Genomic DNA, 20,388 nt, shown 5'->3' on the forward strand with positions numbered 1-20,388 from the left:
GCTGCTTTGGTTCAAAAAGCAGTGATAGTGGAAGGTGAGCGGGAAGCTGCAAGAAGAGAAAATGAAGGAAGAAAGAGGAAGTTTGAAAGCTCTGAGCAAGAGCAAGGAAGCTCAAAGTTCAGAGGGAAGTTTGGGAAGAATGGTGGAGGTCAGAACCAAAAGTTCCAGAAGTTTAGACCCGGTAATGGAGCTCAGAACAACCATTTCCAGAAGGCTGGACAACCGGGGAAGGATAGCAGACCCCAGATTCAAGAATGCAGGAATTGTGGAAAGAGACACCCGGGGAGGTGTAATAAGCTGGATATAACATGTTTTAAGTGCAACCAGAAGGGGCATTATTCTTCAGAATGCCCAAGTGGAGCGAGGAAGCCTGATTTGACTTGTTTCAAGTGTGGCAAAGTGGGCCATGTGGCCAGGAATTGCAAGGAGCCTGTTCAAAAGGCTAATGTTCTCAGAATTCCTGGACCACCGTCTCTCCCAGCACCATCAGCTCAACCTAGAGCTAGAACCTTTAACATGACGATGAAAGATGCGGTGCAAGATGTGGATGTGGTAGCAGGTATGCTTGTTGTTAACTCAGTAGAAGTAAAAGTTTTGATGGATTCTGGAGCAACTAGATCTTTTATCTCTGAAAGTATTCTTGATAAGTTAAATTGTGTTGCGTACCCTCTAGAACCTAATTTGATTATAGAGGTAGCAAATCAAGAGAAAGTTATTGCTAGTAAGATTTGTCCTGATTGTGATGTGACTATAGAAGGTCGGCACTTTTCTGCTGACTTAATTCCTTTTAAGTTAGGAGAATTTGAGGTCATACTAGGAATGGATTGGTTGTCAAACCATGAAGCGCAAATAGAATGTACAAGTAAAAAGGTGAAGTTAAGAACCAAGGATGGTGAAGAAGTTATATATAAAGGAAAAAGGCAAGAGAAGAAATTTTTAACGGCCATTGAGGCAGGAAGATTAATACATCAAGGATGCGAAGTTTATTTGGCTCATATCGTGGACGTGGAAAAAGAATCTGTGAAGATCGAGGATATTCCGGTAGTAAGAGATTTTCCGGATGTGTTTCTGGATGAATTGCCTGGACTACCTCCAGACAGAGAAATCGAGTTTACAATTGATTTGGCTCCTGGTACGGAACCAGTGTCAAAAGCTCCCTATCGCATGGCGCCGGTCGAGATGAAGGAATTGGCAGCTCAGTTGCAAGAATTGTTGGACAAAGGAGTGATCCGACCGAGTGTATCCCCGTGGGGCGCACCGGTGTTATTTGTAAAGAAAAAGGATGGAAGTATGAGGTTGTGCATTGATTACCGCGAACTGAATAAGTTGACGATCTAGAATAAGTACCCTCTACCACGGATCGATGACTTGTTTGACCAGTTAAAAGGAGCTTCGTGTTTCTCAAAGATTGATTTAAGATCTGGGTATCATCAGTTAAAGATTAAAGCGGAGATATACCCAAGACAGCATTCCGAACGAGATACAGACACTATGAGTTTTTGGTAATGGCATTTGGCTTGACGAATGCGCCAGCCGCATTTATGGATCTTATGAACAGAGTATTCAAGCAATATTTGGATAAGTTTGTTATTGTGTTTATCGACGATATACTGATTTACTCCAAAATGAAAGAAGATCATAAGGAGCATTTGAGGATTTCCTGGGAAATTCTGCGAGAAGAGAAACTGTATGCTAAGTTTTCAAAGTGCGAATTCTGGCTAAAGGAAGTGCAATTTCTTGGTCATGTAGTTAATAAAGAAGGAATTAAAGTGGACCCAGCCAAGATAGAAGCTGTAATAAATTGGGAAAGACCCAAGACTCCGACGGAATTCAGAAGTTTTCTGGGATTAGCCGGATATTATAGAAGATTTGTGCAAGATTTCTCTAAGATTGCCGTTCCGTTGACAAAATTGACAAGAAAGAACGAGAAGTTCATTTGGACAGAAAAGTGCGAGGAAAATTTTCAAGAGTTAAAGAAGAGATTGGTAACCGCCCCAGTGTTGGTATTACCAGATGACAAAGGGGAATTTGTGATATTCAATGATTCTTCATATAAAGGACTTGGATGCGTGTTAATGCAACACGGGAAGGTAATAGCATACGCGTCAAGGAAACTAAAGCCGCACGAACAAAAGTATCCAACGCATGATTTGGAATTGGCAGCAATTGTGTTTGCCCTTAAGATTTGGAGGCATTATTTGTAAGGGGAAAAGTGCGAGATTTACACGGATCATAAAAGTTTAAAGTATATCTTTACTCAGAAAAAATTGAATATGCGATAAAAAAGGTGGTTGGAACTGATCAAAGATTATGATTGTGCGATAAACTATCATCCTGGAAAGGCAAATGTGGTAGCTGATGCTTTAAGTCGAAAAGAAAGATTGAATCTGTTAACGTCATCGGAAGAATTAATCAAGGACTTTGAAAAGATAGAAATAGAGGTGCAGACTCCAGAATATGGAGGTGAAGCTATATATGCAATGTTGTTTCAACCCGAGATTTTGGAAAAGATTCGATGCTGTCAAGAGCAAGTGATGAATCGTGAAAAGAATAAGTTGACGGGAGAAGAAATTAAAGCTCAAAAGGATGGAAAAGGGACATACAGTGTTAACTCGCGTATTTGGATACCTAATGTTGTGGAACTAAAGCACGAGATTTTGCAAGAAGCGCATAACTCGAGATTTTCAATTCACCTTGGGAGTACGAAGATGTACCAGGAATTAAAATAAAGTTATTGGTGGCCCAACATGAAAAAGGAAATTGCGGAATGGATAAGTAAATGTTACATGTGCCAAAGAGTCAAAGCAGAACATCAAAGGCCAAGCGGATTGCTTTAGCCACTTGACATACCTGAATGGAAATGGGAACATATAGCGATGGATTTTGTGGTGGGATTACCTAAAACCAAGTCAAATCACGATGCGATTTGGGTGGTAATCGATCGGTTGACAAAGTCAGCACATTTCTTGCCGATAAACGAAAGGTTTTCATTGGAAAAGTTGGTCAAATTGTATTTAGATGAGATTGTGATGCCCCATTGAGTTCCTGTATCTATCGTATCTGATAGAGACCCAAGGTTTAATTCGAGATTTTGGCGACAATTCCATGAACATTTGGGAACTAAATTGAAAATGAGTACGACATATCATCCGCAGACAGACGGACAAAGTGAAAAGACAATTCAGACGATTAAAGATATGTTGTGAACCTGTGGTATAGATTTCAAAGGAAATTGGGACGATCATTTTCCCTTAATTGAGTTTTCCTACAACAACAGTTATCACGCGAGTATTGGCATGCCGCCTTATGAAGCGTTGTATGGAAGAAAGTATAGATCCCCTACTTATTGGGACGAAGTTGGTGAGCGCAAGTTAATTGGCCCAGAGCTAGTTCAGCAAACGAAGGAAAAGGTAGAAATGATTCGAAAAAGGTTAATTGCAGCTCAAGATCGACAAGCAAAGTACGCAAATCAAGAACAGAAAGATGTGCAATTCGAATCTGGAGATAAAGTCTTGTTAAAGATATCTCCTTGGAAAGGTTTAACCCGATTCGGAAAGAAAGGGAAGCTGAGTCCTAGGTACATTGGACCATTTGAAGTATTGCGACAAGTTGGGAAAGTGGCGTATGAATTGGCGCTACCTCCGTAAATGCAACATCTGCACAATGTGTTTCATGTCTCTCTTCTAAAAAAGTATAATGCTAATGCGAGCCATGTGATCGAGTTGGAACCAGTGGAAATCCAACCAGATTTGTCCTATGTGGAGCAGCCAGTGCGAATTTTGGATCGAAAAGAAAGGACGCTTAGAAATAAAGTTGTACCTCTAGTTAGAGTGTTATGGAGAAATCCATTAGTCGAAGAGTCGACTTGGGAATTAGAAAGCGAAATGAAAGAAAAGTATCCCCATCTATTTGCTTAGACTAGATTCTGGGGACAGAATCCTTTTAAGGAGGGTAGATTGTGACGACTGAGAATTTTGCGACGTAATTAAGTCAATAAAGTATGTGTTATGTGATGTGATTATAATTATGTGACTAAGTGCTGATTAATTGTCATTTCTGTATATTAGAATATAGGAGCGTGAATAAAAAAAAATTCCAATTCAAAGAGTCAGCTCAGAAGTTAAGCTGTGGTGTCGGGCCGTCAGGTAAAACGGAACACGTCCTAATAGGGAGATAAAGAATATAAAATGTAAAGTATGTGTGATTGAATGAACTGAATGTTTGAATAAAGTATTTCGTCCTAAGTGACCTGTCAATTGATAATGATAATGAGAAGCGTAATCGAAATGCTGAGCGTCGGGCCGTTAGGCAGAACGTGACCCGGTACGCGTAAAAGAGGATAAAGATTAAAGAGGGATAAATTCTATGATCAGACCTGAGTCGTTATGTGATTATATATGTGAGATTGTTGTCTGTGTGCATGGCTATGTGTTTTGTGACAGTTTTTGTGAATTTTAAAGGAATTATGTGATTTAAATAAATGTTTAATTAACCTTCGCGCATTTTTATAAAAACATCCGAGTAAGATAAAAACATAGGATTTATTCTGATATCTTCTTAGTAGTCCCAGAGACTTTTTAAAAATGATGAGTGAATTTAATTGTTGGTCTTTACATTTTTTAAATTGATTTTATGTGGAAAATGATATTATTAAGGCGAGATTGCGAAATTCATATAAAATCAACCGTTTGCTCAAAAATCTATTATGAGTAATGGTTAAAAAGCTAATTTCGAGGCCTACGTATTAAAATTGTCATTTGTAATAATTTCCGACTTTCCGAGAGAGATATATTTTATATTTAAATTTTGTTGCATTTGAGTAAAAAGAAAAGGAACAAATGAGCTAAAAGGGAATTAGTAGATTACCAATTTGCCCTTGTTTTGGTGGAGTATAAATTCATTCTCCCCCCCCCTTTCCTTTCTTTTCCCGTGCACCCACTCTCCCCTCTCTTCTCTTTTCTTTTCTTTCTCTCGAACACTCTCTCTCACTCTCTCTCTCGGCTCTCTCCATCTCTCATCTCTCTCACTTGCATGCAACCTTCAAAACCTACTCAAACTCAAAGATATTGCTACCTTTAGACTTTATTTTCAGTATACTCTTCGATTCCTATTTGCATGTAAGTGTTTATAGAAGTTTTGTTGGTTAATCACTATGGTGGTGTTCAAGGAAAACGATTTCTTGATGCAAAACCATGAGAGTGAATTCAAGCACTTTTGGGGTCATAAACTCGAGAAGAGACCCGTTATGGGCTCTCTCAGTTCGACCACCACCGGCCATGATCCAAAGGAGAGCCGGTGGAGTTTCCATGATATGATCATTTGATTTTAGCTTTGCATGTTATGGTTTCTTGAAAGCTTGAAAAAGGGTTTTGTTTCTTTTGTTGAAAATTGAGTATGTGATTGATAAAATGGTTGTATTGATTGTGTTAGGAAGTAAATGGATGTGTGTAAATGATTGTTGCTTAGAAAATCAAAAATTAAGGTTTGCATGTGGGTTTTACTTCGGCTTTTTGCTAATTAAAAGAGGAAATTGATTTTTGTAAGTTGATCTTGGTGAACACTAAGCTTATATAGCCTAAAGAGTGATTGCATGTTAGTTTTAAAGAAGATCAAGTGGTGCATGTCATTGATTAGTCCTTGAGTTATAAATCTTGTTCTTGCCGAATGGAAAATAAACTAAAAAGGGGATAATTTGGTGATTAAGTGGATGCATGTTGACTAAATGAATTGATTAAAGCTAAAGTCACTAGGTAATGCTTGGATTTGGTGCTTAAGTGAATGGAATGATCTAGTTAAGGACTAAAACAAGTGGGAAATATGATATATAACCTTGCATGTCAAAATCCATTCTTGCATGTTTGATTTATGGAAAACCCGAATGGGTTCTTAGGAGTAAAAAGGTGGAATTAAGTTGGTTTAATGGCTAGTGAGAGCTTAAATTGCATGATAAAGATTAAGTAGTGTTTGTGTTCGAATTTTGATGATTAAAAGAAGTTGTTGATTTTGACCCTTAATGTGTTTATGATTCGGATTTTTGATTAAAAAGGATAAGGTTAAAGTGAGTAAATGAATCTTGTAAATTGCATTAGTTGTGCATGAATGTGTGAGATTGAAATTGAATATATGTGGATGTGTTTTGTATGTTTGGTTCGAATTAAGAGGAATTAAATCATTTAATATTAAAAAAAAGCTATAGGTGATACATATGGTCGTAAATGTTTGGTTATGAATAAATCATGTACTCATAAGAGTTATATTAGTGTGATTTGAGAAATAGCTAAGATTAAGCAAGTGCGCTTCGATTATTAAATATATAAAGATATAAAGGTTACGAGAAGGAATGTATTATGTGTTATGTGCTTATGAGTGTAAGCTATATTCGTACACTCGAGTCAAGGATATAATCGAGTTATCGTATAGAGTGATCGTTCCAGGAACGAGAGTTGAGAATCTAATTAAGGTTTGGTTTTATTGTAGATTCGGAGCGTGAGGGCATTCAGGCTAGGAAAGGAAAGGGTTTACTAGGTGGCAGTAGTTCAACCTTCAGGAAAGCAAATTCAGGCAAGTAACTCTGATTACTTGTGTAAATGGTTATTAAGAGAATGTTGTTCATACCATGTAGAGTATTGAACTGTTAAATTCTGAAACCCTGATATTGATTTGAAGTACTCTTGTTCTTGATAATCTGTTATTGATAAGCTTATTGATTCCACCCTTTGATAATCTGTCCTTCCTGTTCAAATTATGTATTGAGCCATGAAATATATTGAACCCACTTATTATCCTTATTAACCCTGTTTAATGATACCCTGTTCTCCCTGATCACCCTATTGATCCCTAAACAAATGTTGATCCTTCTAACTTAAGTGCTTTGTTATCCCTGATACAGAATTCTTATGAATTGTTCCTTGCGTATCTTTGAATCACTCCCTGAACTTTGTTTCCTTAAAATCTTATTTAAGAATGATTTTCGACTTGAAAGAGTCTGAATGATTTCACATTCTTGGTAATGATAAAATGAATTTTAGAAAACCTATTTGTTTTTCCAACTCAAGGTTTTCCAAATGAATTCCTGGTGGATTGGATTGGGACGTAAGAGGCTAGTGGGACTAGTCCAGTCATGGTAGGAGGCTAGCGGGGCTAGTCCAATTTAAGGCTGAAATTATGCCGATTGGTACCTTAAAGACCGGATGGAGGTCGGTACGGGCTGATCACCCGTATTATAACGAAATGGAAAGAGGAAATGATCCAATAAAGGGTTCTAAATGATTATTTAAAAAGGGAACTGAAACTTTCTGTTCAGTAAATTGATTCTTGAAAATGAAAATGGTTTATATTGCTTTGAAAAGAGTTGATTATGTTAATGTGAAGCTTGAAGCTCGAGAACCCTGATTCTTGCATTTGTTGATCATATGATTAATTCTATATAATGAAATACTGTTGCTTTCCTCTATTGAAAAGTTCTATTCTGATCCTTTATTGATTTGTGATGAATGTCGGCTTTCATCCTGCTTGAACATTGTTCCTTGAAAGCCCCACATTATCCTTCAAAAACCTTTCCTTAACCCAAAAGCTGGAAATCTGCCACCTAGATCAAATAAAGTAGAATGCCCTGAGTTTGGTAAAGCATATTGTGATTTGATATTGTAGAACTGCTATATAGTTACTTGCTGAGTTTTATACTAATTTGTTTTGTTTAATCTAACCATGGCAGTTAAGCAAGAAGATGGCCAGGCTTAGGCGCACTGCTCGTAAGAGCGTTCCTGGTGGTCCCTACCGTGTTGAGGGCTTCCGGTTGCCAGAGCAGGTAGTGGTAATTATGAGTGAGCTCGCGCCTAAAAAGAAGTGTTTAAAGATACAATGGGTTAACTATCGGTTCCCAGCTGGAATCGATATTGTTTATTTAATAATATTTTGGGTTTGTAAATTATATGTTATGATTGGTAGTTGTAATCTTGTCTCATACTTTATCCTGTTGATCATGTTAGTAGTTAATCGGGGTTTATGCATATTTAATTATTAGATTAGAGGTGTGTGAGTCCTCATTTCCTAACCCCGAGATTAAGGGCGTCCCATTAATTATAAGGTGAAAGCCATTAACGGATCCTAATCGGGGTTAATCGGCCTTAAACACGGCTTATAAGCCCTATCAGGGGCTAATTCTGAGTTAACAACTACTAATTGGGCTTATCTTAGCAAAATTTTGAAGTAAAGTATGTTAATTGACCTTAATCGCGGCTAATTGGCCCTAATTGGGGCTAATTATTGAGCATAAGTTGGTAATTATCCTTAATATAGGCTAATCATAAGCTACTTCACACTAATTTGCCTTAATCAAGGCTAACTGGGCCTAATCGTGGATAATTTTTTTCTAATTTTTACTAATCAGGGCTAATTAGTAAATCTGAAAAAAGTCCAAAAATTTTGAATTTTTGTTTTTTTTACCGCCGTCTAGGCGATGGTGGCCGAGGGGCTCCCCTGGAGGCCACCCGGCCACCTTCACTTGACTAAGGAGGTGTTTCATGCCCTTCTTGGTTGAAAATTTGGACCCCCGTTTTTTTATTTTTACCGCCGTCTAGGCGATGTTGGCCGGGGGGCTCCCCTGGAGGCCACTCGGCCACCTTTACTTGACCAAGGGGGTGTTTCATGCCCCCCTTGGTTGAAAATATGGACACCTTTTTCTTTTTCCCGCCGTCTAGGCGACGGTGGCCGAGGGGCTCCCATGGAGGCCACTCGGCCACCTTCACTTGACTAAGGGGGTGTTTCATGCCCCATTGGTTGAAAATTTGGACCCTCATTTTTTTGCCGCCGTTAAGGTGACGGTGGCCGAGGGGCTCCCCTAAAGGCCACTCGGCCACATTCCTTTGACCAAGGGGGTGTTTCATACCCCCCTTAGTTGAAAATATGGACCCCCTTTTTTTTACCACCGTCGGGAGCTCCCCTGGAGGCCACTCGGCCACCTTCACTTGACAAAGGGGGTCTTTCATGCCCCCTGCTCGGCTGGGGGGGTGTGATCATGGCCTTCTTAACTAATTTTTTAAAAAATCCTTATGTTTTTGTTGGGTGGTTATCTCTTACTCGGCTTGAAAGCCTTCAAATGTAATCTTATTCTTCCTAATCCACTCTTCCACGAGTGTCCGCGGTGACTACCACGGCTGAAAAGCCTTCAAATATAATCTTACTCTTCCGAGTCCACTCTTCCAAGGGTGGTCGTGGTGACTACCACGGCTGGAAAATCTTCAAATGTAATCTTACTCTTCTGAGTTCACTCTTCCAAAGGTGGTCGCGATGACTACCACGGCTGAAAAGCCTTCAAATATAATCTTACTCCGCCAAGTCCACTTTTCCACGAGTGGTCGCGGTGACTATCACGGCTGAAAAGCCTTCAAATATTAGAAATCAGTTGCTTAATTAGGGAGACTAGCGTCGTTAATTCTAATTAGAGACTAACCCTTGATCTTAGCTTTAATTAAGCGTACTCGGGACTGTCTCCATGGATTCAGCTATTGTTCCCCCGATTTTCTGTCCTGACGGAGCTTTTATTCATTAGTTAAACGCTTTTTCTATTTTCCTCTGGTAGTTTTAGTCGTCTGTGGGCATTTAACCTGTAAACAATCTACAAATGCGAACTAGCCTGATTGGTGAGCTGTTTTAGCAGATACCCTTTTTCTTATAAAAGGAGGGGAAAGCATTCATTTTCATTCACTTCTTACTTCCAACTTCTCAAGTTCTCTCTAGTTTTTCTTCTTCAAGTTTTTCAAGCTTTAGTCAAGCTCTCCTCGAAGATGTTTGAAGGACACACCGGCCTTTCATATGATGGAAACAGCGTGAATGCTGGTGAGAACAACGGTCCTTCTCCCTCCGTGTTCGAGATGCTTGCTCGTCGAGCCAAAGCGAGTTCACAGCGAGGTATCCTTCTTAACTGGTATACATCTTTGAAACCTTGTTCGGCGGGTTTTAGCTCGTCAAATATGTTCCAAGACTTGGCCGATGAATTCCCACCTAGTGTTCATTGTGTTCATAGTGAGATGCCATCAATTGGGGATTCCCTTAAGCACTACCATCTTCAGGAGCATTTTCTTGTTCAAGAACTCTCCTTTGGTGAGGGCTGGATGGGTTCAAATTAATCATAGACCCGGAGTAGACAACATTATCAACGCACTTTCACTTCTGGATTCTTATCATGGTTGGAACAAGAAATTCTTCATTCTTGAACTAGAGGACGGTGACCGGGGAGACATTTTTGTGCCTAACTTCGGCAAGATAGTTGATCATGCCGATCACATCTTGAAACATACTATTCTCGAGTATTATGCCTGAGACGCTCTTATTAACGACAAGGGCCGGACTCACCTTCGACATGTTTTGTATGAGAGAGCGCTAGTCAAAGTTGGAGTTAGTGGTCTTTCACTTGAGGGTATTTTACTTATTCATTCTTCAATTTTGAACAAGTTTGTTCTTATAACAATATTTTCCTTGTTTTATATCAGCTGCTGATGCCATAGATGCTGAGTTCACCAATAATGGGATCAAGCCCACTCGGAGAATGTTTAATCAAGCTGCTAAGGAAGCAAGCCGTCTTCCTCCTAAGATTCCCATTTTCCTGGAGGAGTCCTTCGTTGGGAAGAAGAGGGTTAAGGGTTCCAATGGATACAACAAGACTTCTTCTGAGCCCGGTTGGGGAATATGTGTCCAAGACTCTGTGATCGGGAGTCCGACACTTGCTCTAGACTGGTCTAGGCATTCCATCACACCTCCTGACTTGATCAAGGTCACCACCCCCGACAAGCTTCTGGAAGCAGATATGCTGGGGGCTCATGCCTTATACCAGGTATGCTAAAAAAATTTAGCATGTTCAAACTTTTCTAGTCTGTTTTTAGGGCTCTTCTTGAGTTTACTCTGATTGGCTCAATCAGCTTTACTAACTCCTTGATGCTTGCCCACACTCTTCCAGGTCAATGCTCATTTCAACGCCTTAGCTCTTCAAGGATGCAATCTGATGACACAGAAAAATTTTTCTTGAAGAAATCAAAGAACAAGTGGGAGAAGGAATCCCAGGAGTGGGAGTCAAGGGTTGTGGTGGCTGAGGACAGCAAAGCTGCGCTCCAGAAGCAATATGATAGCCTTGCTAGAAGGAAGAAGGCGGAGTGGAACATGATGGTTAATCTCTACCATCAGACATATGACTTCCTTCAACTAATGGATCATCATGACAATGAGATGCGCCCGATGAACATGTCACTTTGTTGGAATTCGGCCGTTACTAAGGTCCATGGTGTTTATCCTGATATTTTTCAGCCAGAAGACTTTCCTAATCATTGGGCTTCATCTGGAACTACCATGGTCGCCCAAGTACCTGACTCGGGTCCAGTTGTGGCTCCTCATCACTCCAGCTCCAGCTCAAGTCATTCTGGATCCAGGGGAAAACGCCTATTCGTGACAAGGCTAAAGAGAAAGCTCTTATTCGAGGAAGCCCAAGTGGAAAAGCGTCGTCCAAAGGTCCCATATATGGGAAGGTTCGTGAGCCTGTTCAAGGGAAAAGGATTCAAAGGAGGGTTCCTCCTCATCCTCTTCAGGGGGCTCTGATAGCAAGGCCAGCGGAGATGAAGATGACGAAGAGGTCACCAAGGCGGCGAAGGATGAGAGTGAAAAAGAAGGCTATTCTGAGGAGTAATCTCCCGACCTTGCATGTCCTAGATCGCCTCTTGTGGCTTTGATTTAAGACTTATTTATTCGTGGCCCTGTGTGGCCTTAAGATATTTCGGATTTGTTTCCTGATCATCCTTCGGGACTGACTTGTGATCCTTCGGGATCTTTTATCTTTCATGCAATATTAGCTTGTTTATTAACTTGTCTTTTATTTTCGGTATTTGGCCATTCATGGCTTGCACTTATCCAATGCTCATACATAAATAATTGATAGACAGGATGATAAGACAAACTTGCATTGATAATATCCGAAAAAATGGGTTAAACCCTTACAGAGAGTAGAAATGGTTTCAACAACCTTATTACTACAAATACTACTAAGTACTAGAAACATAATCTGCTTGTGCTAGACATGATAAACCTTTTGGTTTGATGTGTGCCAGCTTCGGGGGACCTCATCTCTGCCCAAAGTCTCCAGCTTGTAGGGTCCTCGTCCTAGTGTCTTTGTGACCTTGTAAGGTCCTTCTCAATTTGGGGCTAGCTTCCCTTTCTCGCCAACTCCTGACGCCTCAATCTTCCTCAAAACTAAGTCTTCTTTCTAGAAGAACCTCTCTTTAACCCTCCTATTGTAGTAGAGGGAGACTCTGCGCTAATGCTCTGCATTATGGGCGTTGACTTTGTCTCGGACTTCATCAATGAGGTCGAGAGCGAGCCTCGTGCCTTCTTCATTAGTTTCAGGTTCATATGCCTCAACCCTCGGTGATTCGTGGGTGATTTCGAGGGGCACCACTGCCTTGGCTCCGTAAGCCAACATAAATGGGGTGGCTTCAGTTGTAACTTTACAGGTAGTACGATATGCCCAGAGTATAGGTAGTAATTCATTCACCCAATCATTTCTTAAGCGTTCGACCCTCTTTTTGAGTCCATCAAGGATCATCCGATTAGCGGCCTCTGCTTGCCCATTTTCCTGGGGATGGGCAATTGAGGTGAATCAGAATTCTATGTTGTTGTTATTACAATACTCCTTAAACTCTTAATTGTCGAATTGCCGCCCATTATCCGTAACGAGGATGCGTGGAATTCCAAATCGACATATCACATTCTCCCACAAAAATTTAGAAATTTGCTTGGTGGTTATCTTGGCCAGTGTTTTGGCCTCAATCCACTTCGTGAAGTATTCAATGGTGACCACGGTGAACCTTATTTGTCCCGATGCTACAGGAAATGGACCTAGTATGCCCATTCCCCACATCGCAAAGGGGATGGGGGAGCTAATAGACGTAAGCCTTTCTGGGGGTTGTCGAACTACAGGAGCGTGCCTCTGGCATCTATCACACTTCTTCACATAAGTCTTTGCATCAGCTAACATTGTTGGCCAGTAAAACCCCGGTCGAGTTATCTTATGAGCGAGGGCCCTGCCCCCAGGTGCTATTCGTATATCACTTCATGGGCTTCCTTCAGTGCATCCTCTGCCTCGTGAGGTCTTAAGCACTTCAAATATGGGATTACGAAAGACCTCTTGTATAAAAGACCTTCAATTAGATAGTAGCTCAATGCTCTTACTGATAACTTGCGTGCTTTCTGGGCATCATCCGGGAGCAAACCTGTCTCAAGGTGGTTCTTGATAGGGTCAATCCAGCAGCTAGTCGAACCAATTGGTGCTATCAGGTTTATAGCATGAATTATCGGGGTCCTTAGGACTTGTAAGTAGATACTTCTTGGATAGTTTTCGATTTCAGATGAGGCGAACTTGGAAAGGGCATTGGCCGTAGTGTTCTCCTCTCTCGGAACATGTTCCGCGTACCATTCATCAATTTGAGTCAATATTCCTTTCACGACCCTTAGGTACTTGGCCATGGCATCATTTTTGGCCTCAAACTCCCCGTTGACTTGAGCAACAACGAGCTTGAAATCTCCGCAAATTTTAATACTCATGGCTCTCACAGCTCTAGCTAAGCCTAATCCGGCTATCAAAGCCTCATACTCCGCTTCGTTGTTCGTAGTTGGGAAGTCCAACTTCAAAGCATATTCGATCATGAACCCTTTAGGGCTTTGCAAGACTAATCCTGCACCACTATATTTTGTTTTGGACGCTCCGTCAAAATGGAGAACCCAATACTCCTTTAGATTCAAGTCTTCTTCTTTATCATTCTCTCCTTCTTCTGGGGTTACTGTGATGACTGGGAATTTCGCGACATGATTAAGTGAATAAAGTATAATTCTGTGGTGTAATTATAAATTATGTGATTTAATAAAGGGATAAATGATTTTGTTGGTTAATTGTCTTTATTGTATATTAGTAACTGAGAACGTAAGATGACCCGTTCTATTTTGATGAGTCATCTTAAGGGATAAGCTGTGTTGTCGGGCCGTCAGGTAGAGCGAGACCCGTTTTAAAAGAGATTAAAGGTATTTAAATGTGAACTATATGCTATTGTGTGAAATATAAATGTTTAAGTGAGTATTATATTCCAGTGATGTGCCAGTTGATATAAAGAGAATGATTATGAAGTGTGTCTAAAAAACCTCAGCGTCGGGCCGTTAGACAGGACGCGACCCGTTACGCGAAAAAGGAAAGTAATGATAAAAAGGAAAATTTTGTGATCAAGTATGAGTTTTGATGTGTGAATATATGTATTTGCTTGTCTATATGCATGATTACGTGATCTGGATTATTTTAAATGATTTTAAGGTATTTATTTGATTTAAAATAAGGTTTATTGAACCTTTAAAAGTTTTTCTAAAATTATCCGAGTATGTTCAAGGTGTGAAGTTAGTTTGGTTATCTTCAAAATTGTCCTAGAGACTTTATAAAAATGATAGACGGATTTATTTCGTGATCGATGTATTTTAAAATGATTTTATTGAGTAATAATTCTATTTTGAGCGCAATCTTGTAAAATCCATAACAAATAAACCGTACGCTCAAAAATTATTTTAAAAATATGGCTGAAAATCTAATTTCAAGATCTATATTCTAAAAGTAATATTCATGGCATGTTAATATTTTCTGATTCAAAAATATGTTAATCAAATTCGTTTTTTATTAAGGATAAAAGGAAATTAAGAATTTAGATTCTTTTTAAATTACCAACTTGCCCTTGCATGCATTTCCACTCACAACATGAGAGAAGGTTAGATTTATCATTTCCTACCCCACTATCTCCATTCAATTTAACTAAATGACCATACTATCCTTGCATGCATTTTGTGCTAATAATGAGATAAGGGTACAAGGGTAATTTCTCTTTTCCACTAACTTGTAAGTGTAAAAGGAGAGAATTTTGGTCATTTTCATTTCATTCTATCTCTTTCATCTCTATTTCTCTCTTTTTTCTCATCTCTCTTTTCTCTCTTCTCTCCCGAGCTCTCCCTCCCGACTCTCTCTCTCTCTCATACACTCCCTTCTTCTCTCTCTTACATGCAAAGCTTAATTCTAGTTGGAAATCAAAGTTTACACCATCAATCTTCATTATTTCTCATTTTCTATCCGTTTACCTTTTGCGTAAGTGTTTAAGCTAGTTTTGAAATCAACTTCTTTTGATTTTACCTAAAAAAATCTCAATTTCTTAGTGTATGATCATGGAAGAAGTATAGCGGATGATATGTGGTATTTTCTTTGGTTTTGTTTGGTGTTAGTTCGAATTTTGTTGTTAAAAGAAAAAGGGGGTTTTGATTTTGAATGATGAGTTGCTTATTTGTTTTAGTGTTAAACTTGATATTGAATATAAATCTTTGTTTCTAAGAAAGTTTTATGGCATGCATGTAAGATTTGAGTATAATCAAATAAGTTTAGTTTGATTTGTAACGAAAATGAGTTGAATGGTTAAGTTAAGGGTTAAAATGAGTTGAAATTGTGATTTAAAGCCTTGCATGTCAAAATTGATCTATGCATGTGTGTTTTTTGAAAAACCCGAATGGGTCTTATGATTGGAAAATGATTAAGTTGATTTTATGGGCTTATATGCTAATTGTTTTAGCTACTAGTGATAATCGAAATGAGTACTTGGTTGCATGTCAATTTTGGATGGTGTTTGTGTTGATTTTAGGTTCGAATTTTTGATAATTAAAAGAGAGTTTTGATTATAATTTTGATTCGATATTTGGATTAAAAAGGATGAGACTTGATTGTGTAAGTGATTCTTGTACTTGCATGTTACTAAAAGAGATTTATTTGTGTTTGATTATGCATGATTGTAATTGAGTGCATTTGACTGTGTTTGGTTGTAAGGGTCGAATGGTTAAGGGTGTAAAAGAGGTTGATTTGATCATAGGACTTCACAAAGTAAATGCATGTAAGATTACTAGGGATTAATTGGTTAATTTGGTGGTTTTGGTTCGATTAATGTGAAATAAAAGGAAGGATTGAGTCGTCTTGATATGAGATTGTATAATTATTATTTTAACTCGAGTATAGAGTTTGGATACAAGGATTATATGCTATATGTCATAATTGCGTCGCAAAATGTGATTCGATGACTATTTGGTTAAAGTATACGAGTTATGGTATAAGCGTACTTTGTGTTATGATTGAGTATATGTACTATTAGGGTATTGCGATAAAGGGAAATTGTTAAGCGTTTCGGGAATGTCGAATGGGAATCTAATTAGGGTTTTCATTTTTGGATTGTAGATTCGGAGCGTGAGGGCATTCAGGCTAGGAAAAGGAAAGGTGTACTAGGTGGCAATAGTTCAACCCTTGTGAAACAGGAAAGCGAATTCAGGCAAGTAACTCTGATTAATTGTATAAATTGTTATAGAGAGGATATTGTTCATGCCATGATAGAGTATTGAACTTTTATAGCACTTGTGAAGCTGTCATTGATTATTGAACCTTGATATTGAATTCTTGTACCATACCCGTTATTGATTCTTGAGAAACCCTGTTGTTGTTCCCTGTGAACCTGTTATTGATTCTTGCAATGATTTGATATGCTTATTTCCCAAACCCTTGTAGTAACCCTGTTGATTCATATTATGATTACTTACCGATTCCTTTGGATACCCTGAATGCTCATGATCCTTATAAGAACCTTTACCCATTTCCCTTGCGTATTGTTGATTAATCTTTCTTTTGAATACCCTAGTCTGTGATAATCCTTGGAACTCTTTTGATTCCCTAACTTGTATACCTTGTGATCATTTGATCAAGATCATTAGCATTAAACTTTGCTTACCTTTGATTCATTCACTTTCTTTGAATTCTTGAAATTGAATTTAAGAATGAGTTTCGACTTGAAAGAGTCTGAATGATTTTATATTCTTGGTAATGTTAAAATGAACTTAGTAAAACCTTTGTTTTCCAACACAAGGTTTTCCAAATGAATTCCTGATGGATTAGATTCAGACGTAAGAGACTAGTGGGACTAGTCCAGTCATATAAGAGACTAGCGGGGCTAGTCCAATTTAAGGCTGAAATTATGCCATAAGTACCTTAACGACCAGATGGAGGTCGGTACGGGCTGATCACCCGTATTATTATTATGAATTGAAAGTTGAAGTAGTCCAATCAATGGTTCTCTATCACTTTATTAAGGATATTGAATACATTGCTTTAGCAAATTGATTCTTTGAAAATGAAATGGTTTATAATGATTCGAAATGAGTTGATTGTGTTATTGATTAGCATACAGCTTTGAGAACCCTGATTCTTATTCTGATATTGTTGTCAATCATATAATTGATTCCCAAAGATGAATAGATGCTCGATTTCCATTTGAAAGATCCTTGAGATCATGTTGATGATTTGTGATGAATGTCGGCTTTCGCCTTATCTTGAACCTTGATTCTTGAAAGCCCAACTAATTCTTCATAAACCTTCCCTAGCCCAAGGATAGAAATCTGCCACCTAGAATGTTAAAAGAGAATGCCTTAAAAGTATTGTGAATAGATTTTGATTATTGCATCTTAGAACTGTCATTTAGTTACTTGTTGAGTTTTATACTCATATATTATGCTTTGTTCTAACCATGGCAGTTAAGCAAGAGGATGGCCAGACTTAGGCGTACGGCTCGTAAGAGCGCACCTGGTGGCCTCTACCGTCTTGTAGGCTTCCAGATGCCAGAGCAGGTAGTACAGGTTATGTGTGAGCAAGCGCTTAGTCAGAAAGTTTGTAAAGATACGATGGGTTATCTGTCGGTTCCAAGTCGGAATCAATTATGTAAATTTGGTATTATTTTGGGTTGTAATATATATTATCTAGTTGGTAGTTATAATCTTGTCTCAAACTTAATCATGTTTGATCCTGTTATTAGTTTATCGGGGTTTATGCTTAATCATTCTTAGTATAAATGTGTGTGGGTCCTCATTTTCTAACCCCGAGATTGAGGGCGTCACAGTTACCATCTCTTGCCCCCCGACTTCTTGGTCGTTAATGGTGTATTTGACTAAAAAATCTGCTAATGCCTGAGCCTTGATGGTTTTCCGAGTCTTATACTTGATATCAAATTCTCCCCACTCAATTTCCCATCTGATTAGCCTTTCACTCGATTTAGGGCTGTGGAGAATGCTTCTCAAGGGTCGGTCTGTCAAGATTTCTACTTTGTATGCCTGGAAGTATGGTTGTAGCTTCCTGGAGGCTGTTATGAGGGAAAGCGCGAATTTCTCAGTGGTTGAGTAATTCAACTATGCTCCATGGAGTACTTTGCTCACATAGTAAACGGGCTTCTGAAGTTTATGTTCTTCCCTTACCAGGACTGCACTCACGGTTTGTTCAGATACCGCGAGGTATAAATAAAGGGTGTCCTCCGGACTAGGTTTGGCCAGCAATGGGGCCTCGGTCATGTACTTCTTCAGCTATTCAAAGACCTCTTGGCTCTCAGCTATCCACTCAAAATTCTTCACCTTCTTTAGGGTTTTGAAAAAAGGGCAGACATTTGTCTCCAGACTTGGAGATGAACCTCCCTAGGGCTGCAAATCTTCATGTCAGCTTCTGGACGTCCTTGATGGAGCGTGGTGGATCTATGTCCAGAATGGCTTTAATCTTGTCGAGGTTGACCTCAATTCCCCTCTTCGAGACCATATGACCCAAAAAATTCCAGACCCAACACCAAAAGCACACTTAGCGGGGTTTAACATCATCTTGTGGTGTCTCAGCACTTCGAATGCCACTCTGAGGTGGTTAACGTGATCGGACTTGGCTAGGATTTTAACTAACATGTCATCAATATAGACCTCGATGGTCTTTCCAATTAGATGGGCAAATATCTTATTTACTAACCTTTGGTAAGTAGCTCCTACATTCGTAAGTCCAAAAGTCATGATAAGAGAACAAAAGACACCAAAGTCAGTTATGAAAGATACCTTGTGGGTGTCATTTTTGTGCATTTTAATCTGATTGTAACCGTTGAAGCCGTCCATGAAACTAAGCATCTCGTGACCAGCAGTGGCATCGATCAGGGTGTCAATCCTTGATAGAGGGTAGCAGTCCTTAGGGAATGCATCATTGAGGTCGGTAAAGTCGATGAACATCCTCCACTTTTCATTGGCTTTTTTGACCATCACGGGGTTAGCCAACCATTCGGTGAATTGCACTTCCTCGATAAATCCAGCTTCAAAGAGCTTCTCAACCTCCTGCTTAATGGCTTCCAGCCTATCTGGTGCATAGGTTCTCTTTTTCTGTTGCATGGCTTTCCGAGTTAGATCGACGTTTAGCTTGTGAGTTATAAGGTCGGGGTCAATCACAGGCATGTTGGCCGCTGTCCAAGCAAACACATCATTGTTCTCTTATAGGAACTTTGTCAATTGATCCTTTAGGGGTCTTCCCAAGGATGCTCCAATGTACGTGACCTTATCATGGTCTAGCGGGTCTCAGGATATTAGGATCAAATCTTCAGCTGGCTTCCCTCGACACTCATTATTCTCTCGGACATCCATGCCTTCCATTGGAATGACCTGCCGCCCGGTTCTATCGGGCCTAAGTGCTGCTACATAGCAACTTCGAGCCATTTTATGATCTCCTTTCTCTTTTCCGACACCGGTTTTGGTTCGGAACTTGAGTACCATATGGTAAGTTGAGGGCACGGCCTTAAACACATGAATCCTTGTTCTCCCCATGATTGCGTTGTAGGTAGATGCTGCCCTCTGTACTCTTCTCCAATGGTCATGGGGAGTCGGATTGCTCCCTCTACTTGACATTCCACTTGGTTAAACCGGTAGATGGGTGCATCAGAGGGGGTCAGTGTACCCCATCCTTAGAAACGCGTCAAGGAATAAAATATCCACGAAAGCTCCGTTGTTAAAAAGGACCCTTTTTGACAGGACAATTCCCAATTATTGGGGTGATAACTAGGGGATCATCCGGAGGGAATTTTAAACCGTCAAGGTCAGGGTGCCGAACTCAAATGTCATCTCAGCCTTGGTACGCTTGGGTTCGTCTTCGACTATACTCATCACCTCTCTGGCATAAGCCTTATGAGAGTTCTTCATTGTCCCCGCGGCTGTTGGCCCTATGAAGATCATGTTGATTACTGGCCCTCTGGGATGCGGGTTTCGACCTCTACTGTTACCCCCTTGGTCGTCATCCCTTTTGGGGCCTCCTCCATCATCTCCTTTGACGAACCTTGCACATTTTCCTCGTCGGATGAGATATTCGATCTCGTTGTTGAGCTGTTTGCAATCGTTGATGTCATTACCAACATTCTTATGGAACCTACAGAATTGGTTCTTGTCTCTCTTCTCGGGGACCCACTTAATGGCTTCGGCCATCTATTATCCTTATCTTTCTCAATCTTCATCAGT

At 39.6% G+C, this 20,388-nt stretch overlaps 1 protein-coding gene across 1 annotated transcript; it reads right to left on the reverse strand.

Moving 5' to 3' along the window:
* Window positions 1-13,077: 13,077 nt before the first annotated feature.
* On the reverse strand, window positions 13,078-19,785 carry LOC141686435 (uncharacterized). Its single transcript, XM_074491470.1, has 4 exons — window positions 19,527-19,785; window positions 18,952-19,346; window positions 18,869-18,884; window positions 13,078-13,829 (listed from the first exon to the last, which is right to left on the reverse strand). Exons 1-4 carry the CDS (start codon window positions 19,783-19,785, stop codon window positions 13,078-13,080), a joined length of 1,422 nt encoding a protein of 473 aa, XP_074347571.1.
* Between the last annotated feature and the right edge of the window lie 603 nt (window positions 19,786-20,388).

This window comes from Apium graveolens, chromosome 9 (genome assembly GCF_009905375.1).
Source record: "Apium graveolens cultivar Ventura chromosome 9, ASM990537v1, whole genome shotgun sequence".
NCBI lineage: Eukaryota > Viridiplantae > Streptophyta > Magnoliopsida > Apiales > Apiaceae > Apium > Apium graveolens.